Raw genomic sequence first — 20,651 nt, forward strand, 5'->3', positions numbered from 1 at the left:
TTGCTTCTACTCTAAAGAGTAGTAAAATTGGCTGTTTAAGGAGAAAACTTCATTGAATCTGGAATGTTCTAAAGCCTGCAGTGATGTACCCACTGATGGCAGTTAATACAAGCAGAACAGTAATAATAGCACTGATTCTGCTCTCTTCCTGCAATAATATAGGTTTATACTAGTTAAAATATTGCTTTACGTTTGGGTTCTCCTTTTCAGAACCCTTATTCTTGACCAACTCAAAGCATGGTAAAAGGAACTCTGATCTCTAGAGAAATATCGATCTATAGTTCATTTCAGAGAAGCGATAAACTCTGGGCTAATCTGGAAATTTCTGAATATTCCAAATTAAGTGTGATTCTTTTGGTTTTTTATATTCTTCTAATTACGGTAAATGACAAGGTCTGGCTAGTTGAGACTTTGAGCTTGAGATAACCGCTGAGTGTTAGAATTCCAGAAGCAAGGAACACTTTGATTAAGCCAGGCTTACAAATATTTTAGTCTGAACCAGTAGTTGCTAGTAGGGTGGTGTTTGTCACCGGCCTTCTGAACACTGAGCATCCCTGGTGGTTCTTGAGAAAGGTTGCGTTTAGCATGGGGCAGGTGTGATGGCAGGAGTGCCAGATTTTCTTCACCACTGAGTTGCACCGCACTCTCTCTGTCACAGGAACTAGCAGTGATGCTCAGTGTTTAGAAGGCAAGTTGTTGTTAGCCGCCCTGAGCCCAGCTTCGGCTGGGGAGGGCGGGATACAAATAAAATTTATTATTATTATTATTATTAAGTGAGCAAAGCTACACTCCCTGCCCCACTCCACTAACTGGTGCTGATCTCAGCTTAATACCTTCAGTGAAGGAGAGCATTCTACCTCCCTAGACAGTCTTTGCCACTGTCACAAGGTCACAATATGACCAAGGCACAAATAACTGGCCTATGTGGATTTGATACACTGACTTCTACTTTAAGCTATGCTCTCAGCCATTGAACAGCATTAGCAAGCCAGTGCAACATTATCCTGGGCCAGAGATGCCTGATGTGCCAATGCTGCATGTGAAATTGAAGACATCCTCCATGAATTTGCCTAACCCTCTTAAAACCCCATTTAAGGTTGTTACTAATGGCACTTATTCTGCTTCTTCAAAATAATGATGTGCTTCCTGAACCTACTGCCAATCAACCCCATAGCATGTCTCTTGAGTCTCAGGTAGGAGAACAGATTGTGACAAACTACCTCAGGGAAGAGGGGAGCAGGGCAAGGTGACAGAGTCTGTTTCTTAACCTCGGTCACTCCATGTCTATTAACAACTGAGAATTCAGAAATTCTCAAAATGTGGCAGCATACAATATAAATATGCAGCAAGAACTATCAATATTGGGGTTCCCGTGACAGTTTACTGCGCATAAATTAAAGCTGGGGCACAATGGAAACGAAAACTATATTTTTATGAATAAACACTCAATGGAAGATAAAGCTTGATAGTTTCACTATTAAACAAGATTTTTTAAAAATTCCCAGCAAGAGAGCTGCTTCTATGAAATCTTATTTCATCCCAGAATGGCTATCTGCTTTTACTCTGCCTGTAAAACACCCCAGCCCCTTTGTAAGCCCCCCCTTCCCCTGAGGAAATTAATCAGGTTTATCCTTCCTGATAAACCCCTTTGCACCACAAGCTGCTTCCATTGCCATGCCCTTTTCTGCTGCTTAAACCGTCAAATTATCCCTTTACCATCCTCACTCTCTCCTGATTGGCCATTTCTCCTCCCTGCCATGATTGGCTAAGGATCGCCAGGAGGGATAACCCAATGGTTTGTCAGCTGCACAAGCATCTCTAAATGTGTTCTTCCTAGTTCAAGGATGGGGAACGTCCATGAGATAGCCCTTCAGATGATGTTGGACTCAGGCTCCCATCAGCCCCAGCCTACATGACCAGTAGTAGTGACAGATAATGGGAGTTGTAGTCCAGCAACCCCTGGGAGCCACAGGTTCCCATTCCTGTTCTAATCATGCATACTTTTATAAATCTCTGTGATGTTCCCTCTTAGCACACACTCTCTGAAGCTCCATGTTCTTGAGCCTTTCCATGGAAACTGTTCCAAGCTTTTGACCATTGTAGTTTTTTTCTGTGCCTTTTCCAGCTCTACAGCATTCTGTTTGGGTAACCAGAATTGCACACAGTATTCTAAATCTGGGCACAGATTTGTATAATGGGATTATACTTCTCTGTTTCTTACAGCTGGGGGCAGGATGAGCTAAGCCTCTGTCCACTGTTCCTACTATGCTCATCAATGTGGAAAGAACATTTGGGGACTGAAATTCATTCTGTTGTAGTGAGCAAATATGACTTATAGTTATAGATGAAGTTTGGGCAACTGGCATATTAGAATTTTAAAAAATTATTTAGTAAGAGTGAGATAATAATAGTAAGAGTGAGATAATAATTTGTATTCTTTGGGTTTGAAGTTACTGATCCACGTTAGTGTCTGAACTGGAACTAAGCCAGAGTTTTCACTTATATATACACACACAACTGCCTGCTAATGAACATGAACTCTAACCCAACCCCAGTTTTTTTGTAGTTTAAGCCTTGGCTTTCAATACATAGAAGACCAGGCATCAGATGTGTAGTCATGTAATCATTGGTACAAGATGTCTCTGAAGAGGCAGAGAGGCATAGAAAATGTTTCAACTTTACAGTGATGGAAAAGGGTAAATGTAAACCTTTGGTCTGATCCATAAGAGATTTTATGCTCTAATGTTACCCAAGCTTTGGATAACATTAGAACAGAAGAGGATCCTGGTTGGACTAGACCAATGACTTACATATAGTACAGATAGATGCCATCTATAGGGAAGGTAGTACATGTTTCAATGACTGTATGTACATTAGTTGAGAAATTTTCTGGTGAAAAAGATCTGGTGGCTGGGGAAAGAGAGGATCAAAAGGAGAATTTCCTTCCTGCCCTTTCTTGTTAAAAGTTGTGCAACATTATGCACAACAGCTCCCAAGGAATGTACTTTTAAAAGAACCCTTAATGTACTCACCCCTTAAAGGAATAGCATGCTGCACATTTTGGTAATTTTGGGTGTACTCATATGTACAAGCACCTAGAGAAGGGATGGGGAACTTGTAGGGATGGGGAACCTATAGCCATCCAATTGTTGCTTGACTCCAACTCCCATCATCCCTGACCATTGGCCATGCTGCCTGGTGCTGATGGGAGTTGGAATCCAGCAACATCTGAAGCCCTACATGTACCCCCCCCTTGCTTAGAGATATGCATAGTTTAGGTAGTAGGAATTATTATTGTGTTCTTTTTAAAAGAAGCTTATAACACTGTGTGTTTTCCCCTTCCTCAGACTAAAGAAGCTTCTTGAACAGGAAAAGATCTACCAAGCCCGAAAGGAAAAAGAGCATGCAAAAAGGCTCAACAAGCTAAGAGAAGAATTGGTCAAACTCAAGTCATTTGCACTCATGCTTGTGGATGAAAGACAGATGCACATTGAACAACTGGATCAGCAAACCCAGAAAATACAAGATCTAACTCAAAAACTAAGGGAAGAAGAAGAGAAACTTAAGATTCTGGGTACCAAAGGAAAAGAGGATGGGCAGAAGCTAATGAAGCTAGAGGCAGAACTTGAACACAAGACATCCTCCTTTTCCCAAGAGCATGAGGAGATGACTGCCAAACTGGCTAGCCAAGAGTCGCACAATAAACAGCTCAGGCTGAAACTGGCTGGTTTAACCCGGAGAATTGAGGAGCTGGAAGAAACCAACAAAAACCTTCAGAAGACTGAAGAAGAGCTTCGGGAATTGAGAGACAAAATAGCCAAAGGGGAATGCGGGAACTCCAGCTTGATGGCTGAGGTGGAAAACCTCCGCAAGCGGGTGCTTGAGATGGAAGGCAAAGACGAGGAGATCACAAAGACTGAATCTCAGTGTAAGGAGCTTAAAAAGAAACTACAAGAAGAGGAGCATCACAGCAAAGAACTGAGGCTTGAGGTGGAGAAACTGCAGAAGAGAATGTCTGAACTGGAAAGGTTGGAGGAGGCTTTCAACAAAAGCAAATCCGAATGCACTCACCTGCATTTGAACCTGGAGAAAGAAAAGAACTTAACCAAAGACTTGATCAATGAGTTGGAAGTGGTGAAGACGCGAGTGAAGGATCTTGAGTCTTCAGAGAGTAAGTTGGAGAAAGCTGAATTAAACTTGAAAGATGACCTGACAAAGCTGAAGTCTTTTACTGTCATGCTGGTTGATGAGAGAAAGAACATGGTGGATAAGATAAAGCAGGAAGAGAGAAAAGTTGAAAGCTTGAATAAGAACTTCAAGGTGGAGCAAGGCAAAGTTATGGAAGTGACTGAGAAACTAATAGATGAGAGCAAAAAACTGTTGAAGTTGAAATCTGAAATGGAGGAGAAAGTATCCAGCTTGACAAAGGAAAGGGATGAGTTAATTGGCAAGCTGAAGAGCGAGGAAGAAAAGTCCGCTGAGCTGAACTGCAAAGTGGATCTGCTGAAGAAAAGGATTGATGGCATAGAGGAGGTAGAAAGGGAAATAGCCAGAGGCCGCGTTAAAAAAGGGACTGGGCTTTCTGGACAAGAGGACAACAAAATTAAAGAGCTAACAGTTGAAATTGAAAGACTGAAGAAGCGTCTCAAGCAATTGGAAGTTGTTGAAGGAGACTTGATGAAGACGGAGGATGAATATGATCAGCTGGAGCAAAAATTTAGGACTGAGCAGGATAAAGCTAACTGTCTTTCTCAGCAGCTGGAAGAAATGAAGCTCCAGATTGCAAAAAACAAAGCAATAGAGAAGGGAGAGGCAGTGACTCAGGAGGCAGAGCTGAGGCAAAGGTTTCGACTGGAAGAGGCGAAAAGCAGAGACTTAAAAGCAGAAGTGCAGGCTCTCAAAGAGAAAATTCATGAGCTGATGAACAAAGAAGACCAGCTTTCTCAGCTCCAAGTGGATTACTCAGTCCTTCAGCAAAGGTTTCTGGAAGAAGAAAATAAGAACAAAGCCATGGGCCAGGAGGTGCTGAATCTGACGAAAGAGCTTGAGCTGTCTAAACGCTACAGCCGTGCCCTGAGACCCAGTATGAATGGGAGAAGGATGGTAGATGTGCCTGTTACATCCACCGGAGTACAAACTGATGCAGTAAACAGCGAAACAGCAGAAGAGGAGACACCCGCTGTGTTCATAAGGAAATCCTTCCAGGAGGAGAACCACATTATGAGCAATCTTCGACAGGTTGGGCTCAAAAAGCCCAGCGAGAGGTCATCTGTGCTTGACAGATATCCTCCCGCGGCAAATGACCTTACCATGAGAAAATCCTGGATCCCATGGATGAAAAAAAGAGAAAATGGCTCTCAGGTGACTCCAGAAAAAGGAGCCAGAATACAAACCAGCCCAGAGCGTCCTGGGGAGGTTGTCCTTTCTCCAAAGCAAGGGCAGCCTCTCCACATTCGGGTAACTCCAGATCACGAGAACAGCACAGCTACTCTGGAGATTACTAGTCCAACAGCTGAAGATTTCTTCTCCAGCACCACCGTTATCCCAACCTTGGGGAATCAGAAACCACGGATTACCATCATTCCCTCTCCTAACGTCATGTCCCAAAAAGGAAAAGGGGGTGAGAGCCCAGCGGGCCCAGAGCGAGCCATGTCTCCAGTAACTATAACTACTTTCTCCAGAGAGAAATCTTCTGAGAGCCCAAAGTCTCCATTCATGGAAAGACCCGTATCACCAATTCAGATAATGACAGTGTCTACCTCGGCAGCACCTGCAGACATTACCATGTCTCCAGAATCACAGGACATGACCATGGGGAGGGCTGTGTTTAGAGTGACGCCGGAAAAACAAACTGTCCCAACTCCCGTCCGAAAGTACAATGCCAACACGAACATTATAACGACCGAGGACAACAAAATTCACATCCACTTAGGGTCTCAGTTTAAACGCTCACCTGGCAGTTCTCAAGAAGGAGCAAGCCCTGTGATAACGGTCAGGCCTATGAATGTAGCAGCAGAGAAGGAGGTGATGACTGGGACTGTCCTCCGTTCCCCCAGGAATAACATATCCTCAAGGCCTGGAGCAAGCAAAGTGACAAGTACCATCACTATAACTCCAGTTACTACGTCATCCACCCGAGGAACACAATCCATGGTAAGCAATAGGGAATCTTGTGGAATATGTTTGCATGCAATATGGTAGGGGGAAATATGATTTTTGAGAGTTGGCCTTGGATCTGAGAGATCTGGGCTCATCCTCAACTTGGCTTAGGAATTTGGTGGCCTGACTCAAGATGACATGGAAAACCGCTGTTGCTTTTTTTAATGAATGGCTGCAGCAAATCTTGACGTCACTCTCCTCCTTCACCTCCTCTTTCTCATGCCAGAGGGAGAGATTAGAAGTACCTTTGTTGAGTGTTTTGGGCAGGGTTGGAGAATCTTTCTCCTCCCTAAGGGCCAAATTCCCTTTGGGAAAAGTCATGGGGGCACAAGCTCCCAAAGAATGGGGTGGGGAAAGGGATGTTTTAGGGCAGGCATCCCCAAACTCAGCCCTCCGGCTCTTTTGGGACTACAATTCTCATCATCCCTGATCACTGGTCCTGTTAGCTATGGATGATGGGAGTTGTAGTCCCAAAACAGCTGGGGGGCTGAATTTGGGGATACCTGCCTTAGGGGAAGCACTGTGGGGCTATATAAAAAGAACTGATGGGCCAGAGATTTCCTATGCTTGCTTTTTAGGGCATAGCACTTAGCATATATCCCTTTAAAACTCTAATCTTCACACACACACACACACACACACACACACACACACACTGTTGCCTATTCTGAGACTCCTTGGGAAACATCTGGGAGAGGAGGAGCCATAGAAAGGGTGGATGGCAGGGACCTTCAGTCCTGGCAACTGCTCTGTAGGGGCAAGGGTTGCTGAGTTGTATGCCATTTCCTTGAATAAAGAGTTAACACTCTGGCAACTTACTCTGCTTCTTCATGCTGATGTGCATCTGACTCCAGCCCTGACAGTGGGTGGTGAGTCCACATGTTTCTTCCTGTCCTTCGAGCACTGAGATACTAGGAGGATTATAAAAAGACGGGGGCAAATTTTTACTTTATATGAAAGAAAACTGTAAACAGTTGAAAACGCTTGTAGGTTTGAGTTGAAATGTTTGGCAATGGGAAATTAAGGAGCTGATTTACATATAAGAAGGTGATTGCTAAAAGATTGATGTAGGGTAAAAAAGTGGATATAGGTATGCGAAGAAATTGGTAATGGTGTGTGGAAGTCTATCAGGGAGGGAAGGAAGTTGATGCTTTATTTAAGCAATGCTTTAAGTTATGGATTTTAATTTTTTTTATATGTAATGAAATATAGAAAACTTAATAAAAATTATATTTATTTTTTAAAAAAAGAGATACTAGGAGGATTACTGTTCTCTCCTTTTCCTCACAGAAGGCATCTCAGATGACACCGGGGGCACAAACAGGAAACTTGACCAAAATCTGTCTTTATTCCACTGCTATGTTTTTTCTTCCTTGTCTTGCAGACGGGACAGGATGGGTTATCCCAGAGACCTACACCCACCCGAATCCCTGTATCTAAAGGTATGAAAGCCGGGAAGCCAGTAGTGACAGCCCCAGGATCAGGAAATCAGACCAAATTCGAGCCTCGAGCCGAGACTCAGTCTATGAAAATAGAACTGAAGAAGTCTTCAGCCAGTAGCTCTGCCTCCCTTGGTGGGGGGAAGGGCTGAGGGCAGTGGCTAAGGGGGTATGTTCTGCAGGTTTTACTGCTACCATGGAAATAAGCCCCCTGTCCTGTTTAGTTGTTAGTGTTTGCACATACTAATTAAGTCTGCTGAAGCTGTCACTTATACTAATGCATGCATGTCTTACCTATTGACTGTAATAATCCCTTCTTCCTTTCCTCTCTGCTGAGTAAAAAAGAAACCCCCCTTTCTTTTTTTAAAAATGGTCTAGTTCAGCAAGTTCTAAAATGGGGCTGCTGTTTAGATTTACCTCTTTCAAGTCCCCCTTATTTTGCTGCACATGATCATTTTAGTCAGTAGTTTGCCAGTAAAGTTGAGCACTTTACTGCTGCTCCTTTTCAAACCACATCTATCTAGTTCGAACTGTTCTGAGATAGCAACAGGCAATATACAAGTTCCTCATTTAAATACAACAGGTATCATTCCTGCACTGCAGGAAGGGTTAGGAGTGTATTCTAGGTGTAGATCATTAGGGTTTTTGATCTTGCAGATCTTTTTATTCCCAAACTCAGGTTGGACCTAACTGAAGGCTCAACAAACTCAATTAAATCATTCTTGTTCATGCCAATGGTTAAAATCTGCAGCAAGTGAACAACCTTATATTTATGCCATCTACCTTTTGATCTGGGATGGTCCTAATGAAAGCATGTTGGCAGGAGTGAGAGAGAGGTCCTGCTGGCAGACTTTAGTTAGAAAGAGAGATGATATCTAAAACAATGAATATGTTGGTGCCACAAGATCACACCTGTATTTATCTTGTCAACACCTGGACTTAGGAACATCTGGCCAAACTGTGTGTCTTCTGCCTGCATTGCAGTGCTTTGCTTTTATTTCTGAAAGCATGCTTTGAGAGTGGAATTTTGTGTGAATATGACTGGCTGCCATTATAACTGTGTTTGTCTATTAGAATCCCAACTGTTTATGAGCATTTCTGTTGAAGGAAGTAAACAGCTACAACCAAAACCTTTAACCTCTGGCAGAGGTGACTTGACATGCAAAATCTTCTGCCAAGCTGCACTTTCCCCTTTCTTTTCTTCCTTTTTGTTTTGTAACGATCTAGTTGAATGACCTGCGGAAATTCAGCAACAAATTCCTCAATGGCTCCATTCTGGAGGAAAGGGGGAAAGTATGCACAGTACCAAAAAGGACCTCTGTGCAATCAGTGACAATCAAAAGGGTGAAGTGCTTAAAGCAGAGTGAATGGATTTGTCCATTAGGAGACGAAACTGAACTGCAGAGAGATTGTGTAGTTTAAAAGTAGTCTGAGGTAGAAGTCTATAAAAGGAAGACTGCCATCAATGGCTGTAAGTAAAATATGAATGCCTGAGTTTGGGAATTAACTATACCTTGGTCTGCTAAGAGCCACAAGTATTGATTTTTTTAAACAACAACAACTCTAGTGCAAGGACAGTGCAAGGCTCTCCTCTCCAGATGTTGGTGAACTCCCCGCTCCCCAACCAGCATGGGAGAATAGGCCAAGGTTATGGCAGTTGTAGTCTGACAACATCTGGAAGGCTGCAGGTCCCTCATCCCTATCTAGTGGAACAGAATTTTCTTCTTCTTCACTAGTGTGTTTATGGGCTGCAGTGTTTTGCTGGCATTTCAGATTCCAGGTGGGCAGCTGGATTAGTTTGTTGCAGCCCCGAGGCACCTTTATCTATGGCGGACGCTTTCATGGGGCCAGGCAGACACTACTTCATCAAATTGTGCTCTGACCTACAAAAAGCTTATGCCACAATAAATGTTTGGGGTGGTTTTTTTTGTCTTTGAGGTGCCACAGATCTTCGCTGACATTTTGGTTTACTCGTCTAGCCTTTACCTACATCAATAGCAAATGCCCGTTATGAGAAGGAGTGAGGGATGTGAGGCTTGTATATTACAATGACACAACTTGTCCTAGCCAGCACCAACCAAGTGCCAAGCTTGGAGGGGGTTTTCTCTCTATTTTCTCTGCCTTCCCTCCTCACGGGTGCACACAATAGCTGACTTAACAATGCTTTCCACTTTTCCCTTCTGTGGTAAGGCTGTGGCAGAGCCAGCTCCTTTTCTGTCTCTCCAGCCAGGAGCAGAGAGAATGCTGCTTTATGCCAGAATTTTCTTAATGCAATGAATGGAAGGAATGACAAAGTGTGTACAAATGATTAATGCAATTCTTCCTCCTCCTCAAAAAAAAGGGGGAGGGGATAACTCACTTCTACCTCCATCTTCCCCTCTCCTCCCACCTTCATGTTTGTTTCTGGGTCAGAAAAAAGTGTGACAGAGTGAAAAAATCAAGGAACGGGCTTTTACCTACACCAGCAGCAAAATGCCCCTTATTAGAACGAGTCAGGTATATGTGGCTTGTACATTACAGTGACACATCCGGTCCCAGCCAGTGTCAAGCTCAAGCAAAGCTTTTCTTTATCCATAGGAGTGAATGGCAGCCATTCACTTGCATGGGAAATAGGAAGGAAGTGCATTCAGGTGGTGACTAAACCCTGCTTCGTACACCCAGTCATTTGAAAAGTTTCTATCCGTGTCGCCGCTCCTAGGATCTATTTCTGGCTTGCATGTTGACACAGTGTGGGAGGTGACTTTTCATGAAGCAAGAGCAGGGAGCTTGTGGCCCACCAGATGTTGTTGGACTCCCCATCAGCCCCAGCTAGCATGGCCAGCGGTCGAGGTGATGGGAGTTGTAGTCCAATAATATCTGGCAGTTTGCAGGTTCCCCATCCCTGTTAGAGAAAGAGTGGTGCTGATTATAAAGGACCAGATCGTGCCAGGCTGAGAAGCCTGAACACTATTCTCCCATGACTTTGCTTCTTAACCACCTATATTCACTGCTCCTGCACAGCCTATGGTGGTGCTGTGCAAATAGGAGAAAGCTATTCTCCTGCTTTGAGGAGGGAAGATTGCATGATTTCATGTAGAGAAAAGCCTGCCCACATAAGGAGGAGGAAACTGAGCATGCAGTCACTAAATATTTCACTGGGTGCCAAAACAATGCATATTATTTCTGCTTTCAGGATTACATAAACTGGTACGTGTGTGCAAGAGCCATCTGAGCAAAATCAGACGGCTTTAAATGGAAATTTGGTCACCGGACACTGTCCATTGATGCAATTAAACTTCTTGCTGCTGCTGCAGTAGCCTAGATCATTTTTGTAGCTATTGCTGTTACTTCAGTACTCTTAGTGCCTTATATTAACTTGAGGCTTGATGGACTAAATACATTGCTCATCCGCTGAGGTACTCTTTTGAGATTATCAGAGTTTGGGGTCATTTTGATTACAATGTAAGGACATCACACTTTCATTGTAAACTAACACGCTCCTGTGTTTTAACTGGCTTGTAGCACAGGCTACTACAGTAAGGGTTATTTTAAAAAGACCTCTTACATGCTTTTTATTGCTTATCTGCTGCTGATGTTCCTGGGTTTGATTGGAGCTGTCATTTGCTGGCAGCTGGATCTTCTTTTGGGGCTTATTTTCATTGGGAATAATGTTCTTTCTTTCCCAGATCAGTGTGAGTCCCTTAATCTTGACTGATCTTTAAGAGGAGCTTGAGTTAATAGTTTGCACTTGTAAAAGTTGACTTCATTTTAAAATCATCTTATTATTTTATCTATGTTCAGTTTTGGGGATACATAAAATTTCCAAATGAGTAGTAGTCAACAATTTACAAAGCCAAACAGCAGTTCATTTGGATTTAATTTCGCCTGTTTACAGGAAGGGTGGAGGGAGAAATGCTCTACAAAGGTTCTAGTCAGATAAGGATTTTAGTTAAACAAACTGAGTGGTAGCCAAAATATTATGCATTTTGTCACAGGGCCCTACAAAGATATCGCCTTTTGCACGCAGTAATCTCAGTTGTAAAGAGAACTAATTTAAAATTATAATTTAATCACTAGGATTTAATGATACTTAAGCCTTATGCAAACTGTTCAGTATGAGCCTTATTGTGTGTGATCTCAAGGCTATTACTTATTATAATTGGATACTGAAGAATTGTGTGCTATTGTATCTGTTATAAAAGAGCAAATACGGGTGTAAATTGTAGGTTCCTTTTTTCAAAACACTCAGTAATGGCAACCTGGTAAATAACCTTCATGATTTTTGATGGCTGTTTCCAAACATGCTAGGGACCAATTGCTGTTTAAGTTAAATTAGAGTAGTGCCATCTAGTGATAGTATTCTAGAATAGCTCACTCCTTTAAAGACCATGATTGGTTTGTTTATTTATTTCTGTTGCTGCTGTGATTTAAGTTTTGGCTTGTGCACATAGGTAGCTTATTTTTTAAAAAATAAGTAAATAAGAAGAAGTATAGCCAGGGTAGGATTGGGGATTATATGCAAGCCAAAAATGGCTGCAAATTTAGACATTTGCAAATTAGTTTAATAAGTTCTCAAACTAGGAGAAACAATGAACAGAATGGGGACTATCAATGCATCCCTGTAATTTGATTCCTTGAGTATTTCAGGTTATAGAGCCTTTGTTCAGTGGAATATTTAGCATCAAATGTAGCTACCTGAAAAGGAGAAATATTCAGATACATGTGTCCGGTTTTATGAAGCTTCTTGATTTTGATCTAAAGAACCAAAACTCTGCATGTTTATTCGGAAGTCTCCTCTGTTTAACGGGGCTTACTTTCCTAGTACTTAAGGATCAGAATCTGTCGTGCCTGTTCAAATATCCGTACCCTGTGGCTATATTTGGTACTAAATAGTTTTTTCTGTAGAAGGCTCGTAGAACTTGAAATTAGTTTTTGGCTTATTCACTGTTTTGAAGCAGTCAATTTCTATCATCCCTTTTATAGTCATCTTTGCATCCAACAAAATATCTCCCTTCTTATGGAGAGAGACCTACACTAGAATGCACAGATGACTTAATATATTCGAATTAGCTTTTTAAAAACGTTATATAGAAGAAAATTTGCCATATAGAGAACTAAACCCCCTCCCCCAATTTAAACTGTATATAGCATCATGATAAAGCTAATTATCTTGTAGAAAGACACAAGTTGGAAAACCTTAAATTTGCTATTACCAACTGCAGTTTGGAACTGCAGAAAGGACCAAACTCTCAGTCCCTGCTCAGTTTTTAAAAAGAAAACTACTGGTATATGGGTTGGAACCAGATGGACAATGCAGTTTTCATCACTCAGAAATAAGTACCACTGAATTTAAGGGAGCTTACGACCAGGTAAGTGGATACAAGATTGCACCCAATATTACCGTATTTTTCGCCCCATAGGACGCACCGGCCCATAGGACGCACCTAGTTTTTTTTGGGGGGGGGGAAATAAAGGAAAAACTTTTTTATTTCCCCCCCAGCTGCGCTGTGCTAAGCCCGAAGCTTGGGGCGTGCGGAGCTCAGTGCGCCCCAAGCTTCTGGGTGCTGGCAAGGTCTCCGCTAGCCCTGGGAGAGCTGGGTCTCCCACGGCTAGCTGATAACTTCAAGAAGCCTGGAGAGCGAGGGGGGTTGCCTGCATTCGCCCCATAGGACGCACACACATTTCCCCTTCATTTTTGGAGGGGAAAAAGTGTGTCTTACAGGGCGAAAAATACGGTAGTTCTCATTTATTTCAATGGGACTTCATGTTGGTCACAGCTAATCTTTCATGTTAAATATCAGTAGGACCTAAGTGTAATTAAAAGAAATGTTATGATATAGGGATAGTATACTTCCAACTAAAGATATGTAAATAAGTGCTGGAAGTATTTGAAGCAGAGGTTTGTTTGCTTTTTAATAATAATAATAATAATAATAATAATAATAATAATAATAATAAATTTGATTTATACCCAGCCCTCCCTAGGGCGGCTAACAACCAATAATAAAAATGAGTTGATTGAATACAACTTAAAAACAAGATTAAAATACAGCATTAAAACATTATCTTTTAAAAAGATAAGTGAGGAGGTCTCGAAGTGGAAGCATAATGGGAAAAGAGAATGCATAAGATTTTTTTTTTTTAATAACTACTTTTAGATACAGGACTGTTTCTTTTCCTAAGGAAAAGGAAGTGTTTCCTTTTTATGCAACTCCCACTACAAGTAATATTAGCCTGCTGGTGGCAAAAGATGATTTCTGAAGCTCAAGAGTGGATGGCAGTTATTGGCATTTTGGAGCATCACAATAAATGATTTCGAAGAAAATTGATGTGTTAATGGATTGGACTCTGCTTTCAAGATGTCCACAACAGAAAGTGTTTTCACTTTAATGTGAGAAAGGGGGCTTTATATCTGTGATGTAAATAAGATCTGAAATTGTATGAATTTCTGAATTAAAAATTATTTTAAAAGCTAAAGATATGATCCCATCCTCTCTAGGTGTGGTGCCTAAATATGGAGGATCCCAGTTAAGTCTCAGTAGAGATGTTTCCTACTCCCATTTCCTATGTGGTAAAACTGGTACAAGGGACCATTGGAAGGATGGGAGGTTTGTCCTTTGCCCAATACAATTTACATGTGACCATGAGGAACTTATGCTGAGTAAAGGGAACAGATGGCTGGGGATATGGGAACCTTCAGTTCATATTAATTGGCTCCCTCACTGGTTGAGTGCACAGATGGTGGAGAGAGGAGGGAGAGCTGTACAGTGCTCTGCAGAGATACTCTTGAGAATGAGTGGGCTGGATTATGCTCCTTCCGTTTACATATGACAAGCAGCCTTGTTGTAAATAAAAATATGCCCTTTTCCCTTATGGGGTATCCAAGAGCCCATATAGAGTCCTTACATAGGTTCCCTATTGGTAGGAGAGAATAACAGAGGCCAACCAGAGAATATTGAGAAGCAAAGCAGCTAGTAAGCCTGATCTTTATTGATCTGTTGCAACAGGGTGCTCCCCTCACACGCAGGAGAGGAAGAGGACCCCCCAAAATGCCGTGCAAGGGCTTATAAAGACTTTTGAAATTCCCATTCTCTAGATCAAGCCCACCTCCAGAAATATTATGCATTCATCACAGAAGGGGTGTAACCTAAGACCACCCCTCAGATACATCCCAGAAAAGGCGGTCTGAAACAGAACATTTGCATGTTGTTTTTCTCCTGTCCCAGTTTATCTCCTGTCTGGCAAGTTACTTGATTGGATGGCCTGGGGAGCCCGGCTATTCTTTTGTAGTGGTAAAATACTTATTTCCTGGGCCAGGTCACAGGCTCACACCTTATTCATATCTTAAATGTGTCCTTAAGACAGGATTTGTGAGGAAAGAGACAATGGGGAGACTTTTCCAGTTTGACATTGCAGAGAAACATTTGCTCAGTTTAGGAATCAAAATGGTTCCAGGTTGGCTTTCCTGTGCTGATCTATGTACGTGTGGTTATGAACATTGCCATATATCTAAGACCATAAAATTCCTATTACAGCCTCATACCCAGCAGTGCGCAGGAATTCTAAGAAACCAATGAAATCAGTGTGGCTTTGAAATTAGTGGTTGAAAGCCATGCAGTTTTGAAAGGTTCAGTCCCGTCATCTTGATTCAAAATGGCGTCCAGTTGAATCCAAACATAGGCAAAAACCTGTTCCTTGATCTCAAGGAACATCGTGCAAAATTTATTTGCGATATCTTAAGAGGCATCCGACAGCATGGCAAGGAAACAGCTTTCCAAAATGTATTGTAGATGGGGATAGAGTGCCCTCAGTTATACTGCTAATTCTAATCTCTTCTTTGGCCATCTTGATATGAGTAGTTCTGTTCTGTCTTTCTTGTTTGAAGTGGCACTTTGAAGTTTCTGTAATGTAGCTAAGCTGTTGATGGGATTAAAGATTTAACAGTGTGGGTCCTCATAGACCTTTCATGTATTCTCATGGTAACAGCCTATGCTTTGCTATGTTTCTTTTCCCCTTTAGAGAGCATCATCATCCATCAGTTACGCATGAACTCAAGATGAGATGCCATGCAAGCTCCATCCTATATACTTGCACTTCTCCTCCACATCACTTGGTTGGATCACTGCTGAAGCGCCACCTCATTCAATCTTCCCTGCTACTGATTGCTTGTGGAAGTATTTTATTCCTTCCATCAGAATCTGGCTTTTTGTGTGTGCAGATCCATTAAAAAATGTTTGACCTTTGGAAATTAGGTGGAAAGAGAACGTCTTCTGTGCCAATTTTACTCTTTAATTTTGCAAAGCCTTTGAATCATGTGTGCTTTTTGTTTGGTGTTTCCTACGTAATTTATTTTTATAATACAATTTGTAATGAAAGACATTTTGTGGTTGTTTTTTGTTTTTTTGCCAAATCTGACTTTGGTGGTCTGCGGCACATTTGGTAGTAGAATACACTGTCAAAGATTTCAGAGTGCCGGTTTGTATATTTTTTATTGGAGTTTATAAAGATGTTGACTTGACCTCAATAATGGCACCTTTTAGAAAACTTTGCCACGTTTCCTAGCCATAATGTGACTGTGAGATTAAGTGCCCTAAAGACTGCTCTGTGGGATAGTATTATAGTAATTTTTTGTTTTTGTTTTTGCACTGTGCTGTGGTTTTAATACAAAAGTGAACACGAACAAACCAAAGCCTTGAAACAGTATTAGACTGAAGAATTGTTTTAAAATGTTGTACGCTGATTTCTATTATGCCATGCTCATATACTGTGTGTTTTTACATATGTCTGTACCAAAAAGGTTCGTTTTTAATTACACTGTAACAAATAAATTTTCACAAGTGTGCAACAGTAATATGGTGTTCCAATTCTAACCCTAGTGTTAGAAAAGGGTGCTAATGCTGAAACTTACTGATCCATTCACATTGGTTTTTATGCTTGTTTCCTTGTGAACCAAACACTGATCCGGTTAATCCTGTGCACCCAAAGCCTTTTAATTTCACTGCGCTCAAGCACACCTAACTCTGCATTGTATCAGGCTGCAGATCATTTACCAACTGCTTCACCAGTTGAATCACAAGTTTGCAGCACACAATTTGGGAGCATAAAACCTAGCCTTGTTTGACTGTGCTCCTCTATACCTCAATACTATATTCTAGATGGAACACAAAATTAGTACAGTTTTTCTGAGTCAACAACACTGGTGAAACATTGTGGGAATTGCATGGAGATCCTGTGATATCTGCATATATTTTTTTTAATGATCCATTTTTAAACATGCCTTTCCACCGAGATATAAACCCTACATTATTAAACTACTTCTAAAAATAGTTCTGGTTTCAAATTGTTCCCATATTTGCAGACTTTCTATGATGCTGTATAATGAATGTGAAATTGTATATAGCTGCAATAAGGAGTGTGTTGATAGAAAGAATGTTTGAACAGATGGGTATCAATACTAATTTGCACCTGTACTGTTCAGAACACCGAAGACGTGTGATTTAGGGGCTTCTAGACAGAACAGCTTGGGTAGTGTAAGGCACATTGAATTGGTGCATGTGGTACTCACAAACAGCTAGGGGGGTATTCCTCCATTGTGTGCTAATCAATGCTACTCCAGATGCACTAGCAAGGTGAGGGCAGTTGGTATAATTCATATTTAGCAACCATTACCCCTCTCATGCTTTTGGTACCAGCCAGCATAGAGAGCTAGACACTGTGTTAACAAGGGAGAGAGGGTGTAAGCAAAAGGGGAGGGAAAGATTTTGATAAAAGCAGTAGCGAATGAGGGTAAAGAAAGGTTACCTGTTGACATCAAGGGATAGAAGCTGTGATGACATGAGGGGGAAAAGGAAGTAGGAGGAAGTTTGTGGCGAAGAAGGACTTTTGTTCATTTATAAAATGCAGGGAAAGGGAAAGGAGCTCACCACGATGAACAAAAAGTTCCAGACATGGAGAAATGGTATGAGGGCAGACACTGAAGTGTACTGTACGTTAGATCATACAAAGAGATGGAATTGAATTGCGGTACAAGTACGTTGCCAGGATATTTCTGCAAAGTACCCAACAGGTAATATTTAAGCAGCAGGAAACCCAGGTTTGCCAGCAAGTGTACATTTGAAAAGGAGCTGCAGCCAATCATGATTGGCTGCTTGAGTGTAGCTGTGTGACAATATGATTCACACTTCACATTCTTACGTGTACACCTAAAATGTTTTTAGATATATAATATGTGAAGTCAGTGGCCCTGTAGTTAACGTCTGTGAAAGTAAATGCCAATGAAACGAGGAAGACTTAGTTCCCCTAAAGAAAAAGGACAAGCTAGGAGGAGGACAACAGGCAAGTTTGTTGTAGAATTCAACTTTCTAGTGAGATAAATAATCCAACCTGCCTGCCTTGAAATTCCTACTTCAGGTTCCAGGTAGACTTCAGAAGTGTTTGGATTTGTATATAACGAGTTGTTTGTAATTTTCTGTTCCTTTGAAAATCATAAACATTAAAAACAATCTCTTTGCGTGTACACTTTGTTTTCCAGTAATCTTTTGATGCTGAGGCAATAACTGCTATTCTTGTCCACACATTCAGTTGCTTTGGATTTTTATTAATGATTTCTTCTTCTTGTCCCACAATATTTTCCTGAAAAGATAACAAAGCACGAATATTCTAACAGCAGTGTGTTTACACCTGGAGCCAATGAGCTAGTGCCATTCCCTGAACTATAATGCTGAGGGAGGATGTGGACTGAGCTGTATATCCCAACTTAGCTCATGGACAGCGGCTATACTGTGCTGGTCTTTCTCCCCATAGTGTGCCTTAAGGCACCTGTGCCCTAAGATGCTGATAAGGGTCACTTTAACAAGGACACGTGCATGCCTATTTCATCACCAAGATGAGCGTTTTTTCTTCAGGCTGTGCGAGTTGTTAGTGAAACAGATTCCTATCTGGTTATTATTTGGTGACGAGGACCAGCATCTTACAGCGAGGGAGGCTTGGAGTTATCTATCACGTCTCGCGTTGGAAACAGCCCTAATTTTATACGGTATGATGCAAGATAGTTGAAGACTCTAATCAGATGTAGAAGGCCAGTGTAACTTTCCATCCTTTCAAAAAGCTGGTGTTATGGCTTTACTGATTTCCAATAAAGTGCCTCTGAATCCACTTTAGAAATAAGATACAAAGGAAATTGAGGAGGAATGCTTTCCTTGCCTGCATCAGTTAAACTGCATGTGCTTCACCTGTAGTGGGGGAGATGAAAATAGACAAAGCAGACTTGGGGTGGGGAGCACCTTTGTTCTTTCTCTCTGCAAAATTCAGCATGATAGAAAAGCAAACTCACTGTAACACAGTAAATTAAGAGAAGAGGACAGAAATTAGAATGAGAGAGGGGTTGGGGTTGGGGTTGGGGTGGCCTATGGGACTCTAGCTCCTCTCAGCCCCAGCCAGGAAGGCCAATGGTCAGGAGTAATGGAAGTTGTAGTCCAACAATATCTGAATGCCATAGGTTTCCCACCCCTGAATTAGAGAGAGGAGTTGAGAGGAGTTAGAGGGAATGGACGCGGTTGAAAAAGAAAGACTGGTGGTCAAGACAGAGGAAGTAGATAGGTCTGTTGAGTCACTAGTTCGAGTAGAAACATTTCCTGTTCTTTATTGAATGGCTGCATGTTAACAAATTGATTCATTTGGAGTTGTGTCTAAATGGTTGTTTTATGTACCAGATATATTCTGGTGTGAGATAATCCTAGAGTAATATATTTCAATCTACAAACACAGTCAAGCATAAAGGGAGGTTTCTCAAATGTTGAGTGGTTTGCTGGGAAAGGCTGCTCTTCATCACATTATTTTATCTGCCATTAAGATGTATCGGCAGCATTGATTAAAAAAGAACTGTATTACAGTATGTTCTGCACCAATTCATGCTTCATAACCAAGACTAATCCAGCCTTCCATAGGAGCCATAAATCTGTCCTGACAAATTTTGCCTAACTTCAGTTCATCCCAAAGTGATAAGCATAGGATCACAGAACTGCAGTCTTGGAAGGGACCCTGCAATGCCAGAATATGCAGCCGCCCAGAGTGGCTGGGGAAACCCAACCAGATGTGCGGAGTATAAATAAGATGGGGATCGAAGCTACAACCTTGGCGTTATCAGCACCACACTCTAACCAACTGAGCTATCCTGGCTAAAATACCAGGTTCTTCATACATTTCTACATCTGTGGAGTGTATACCGTCTGACAGCTTGTTTTGCATCATCAGCCCTATGTTTCCAAAATCTTACAAGTCAATTGTTTCTACAATCAGGTCCTTTTCTGTGACCGCCCCAACGCTATGTTTGGAAGGGCCATTCACTCCCCTCTTTTATGGGGTTTTGCCATGCCTTTCTGTTTATGCAGCTGTTTTGTTTTATCCCGTGGCTTTTTGAAATCTGCTACACTGATCTCCGCTCGCCAAAAGTTAGTGAAATTTAAAAGGTGACAGCTACCGGCTAGCGACAAGATGATTGACAAGATGGCTTCGCCACACTCACTATTCCCTCCTAACCCCAGAAGGCTTCATTTTATATTTCCAATATGTTATTATTAATATATGCTTCCTACATAGATCACTTACACGACACAGTAATCATGCTTTTATTCAATTTGAAAAACAGTAGGTAAAATAATGTAAAACTATCCAAAAATAGTTAAAAGCAAACTGCAAACAACACTATTGATGCAAACAAGGCGTTTCTGCTTGCGCACTACGATCCTCAAGCACAATTATGCTCCATGCGGGTCCGCTCCTTTTTTCCACTCAGTCGATACTTACTACGCAGGCGCGTCTCCGGCATCGCTCCCGGCCGTCCGACTTGTTAAGCCGCTCCCACTGGTTCTTTAAGACCCGGGCGGAGGAGGAGCTGGAACCAGACTTCGTTCCGGAGTCGAGAGTTACGCGGCAAGTTCGCGTCATCGCTCGGCGCATGCGCAGGGAGCCTTCGTGCGGGCGATGCGGGAGAGGGCATGCCCAGAAGGAGTCGCTGGCGGCGGCGGCGGCGGCGTTCGGAATTCCACCCCTCCCCACTTTGTTTTGACGTCGTCG

The 20,651-nt window shown here is 41.9% G+C and overlaps 1 protein-coding gene across 4 annotated transcripts in view; it reads left to right on the forward strand.

The window, feature by feature from the left end:
- FILIP1 (filamin A interacting protein 1) overlaps positions 1 to 18,093 on the forward strand; it is a 79,935-nt gene extending 61,842 nt beyond the window's left edge. For 3 of the 4 annotated variants that reach the window (XM_082218241.1, XM_082218240.1, XM_082218242.1), the window contains 3 exons: positions 3,348 to 6,153; positions 7,544 to 7,767; positions 15,597 to 18,093. In XM_082218241.1, coding sequence (XP_082074367.1) covers positions 3,348 to 6,153; positions 7,544 to 7,750 — 3,013 coding nt within the window. In that variant the 3' untranslated portion in view covers positions 7,751 to 7,767; positions 15,597 to 18,093. The remainder of the gene's footprint in view (positions 1 to 3,347; positions 6,154 to 7,543; positions 7,768 to 15,596) is intronic. The other variant, XM_082218239.1, reaches the window with a different exon arrangement.
- The last annotated feature ends 2,558 nt before the right edge of the window (positions 18,094 to 20,651 follow it).

This window comes from Podarcis vaucheri (assembly GCF_965113315.1).
Source record: "Podarcis vaucheri genome assembly, chromosome: 3".
Lineage (NCBI taxonomy): Eukaryota > Metazoa > Chordata > Lepidosauria > Squamata > Lacertidae > Podarcis > Podarcis vaucheri.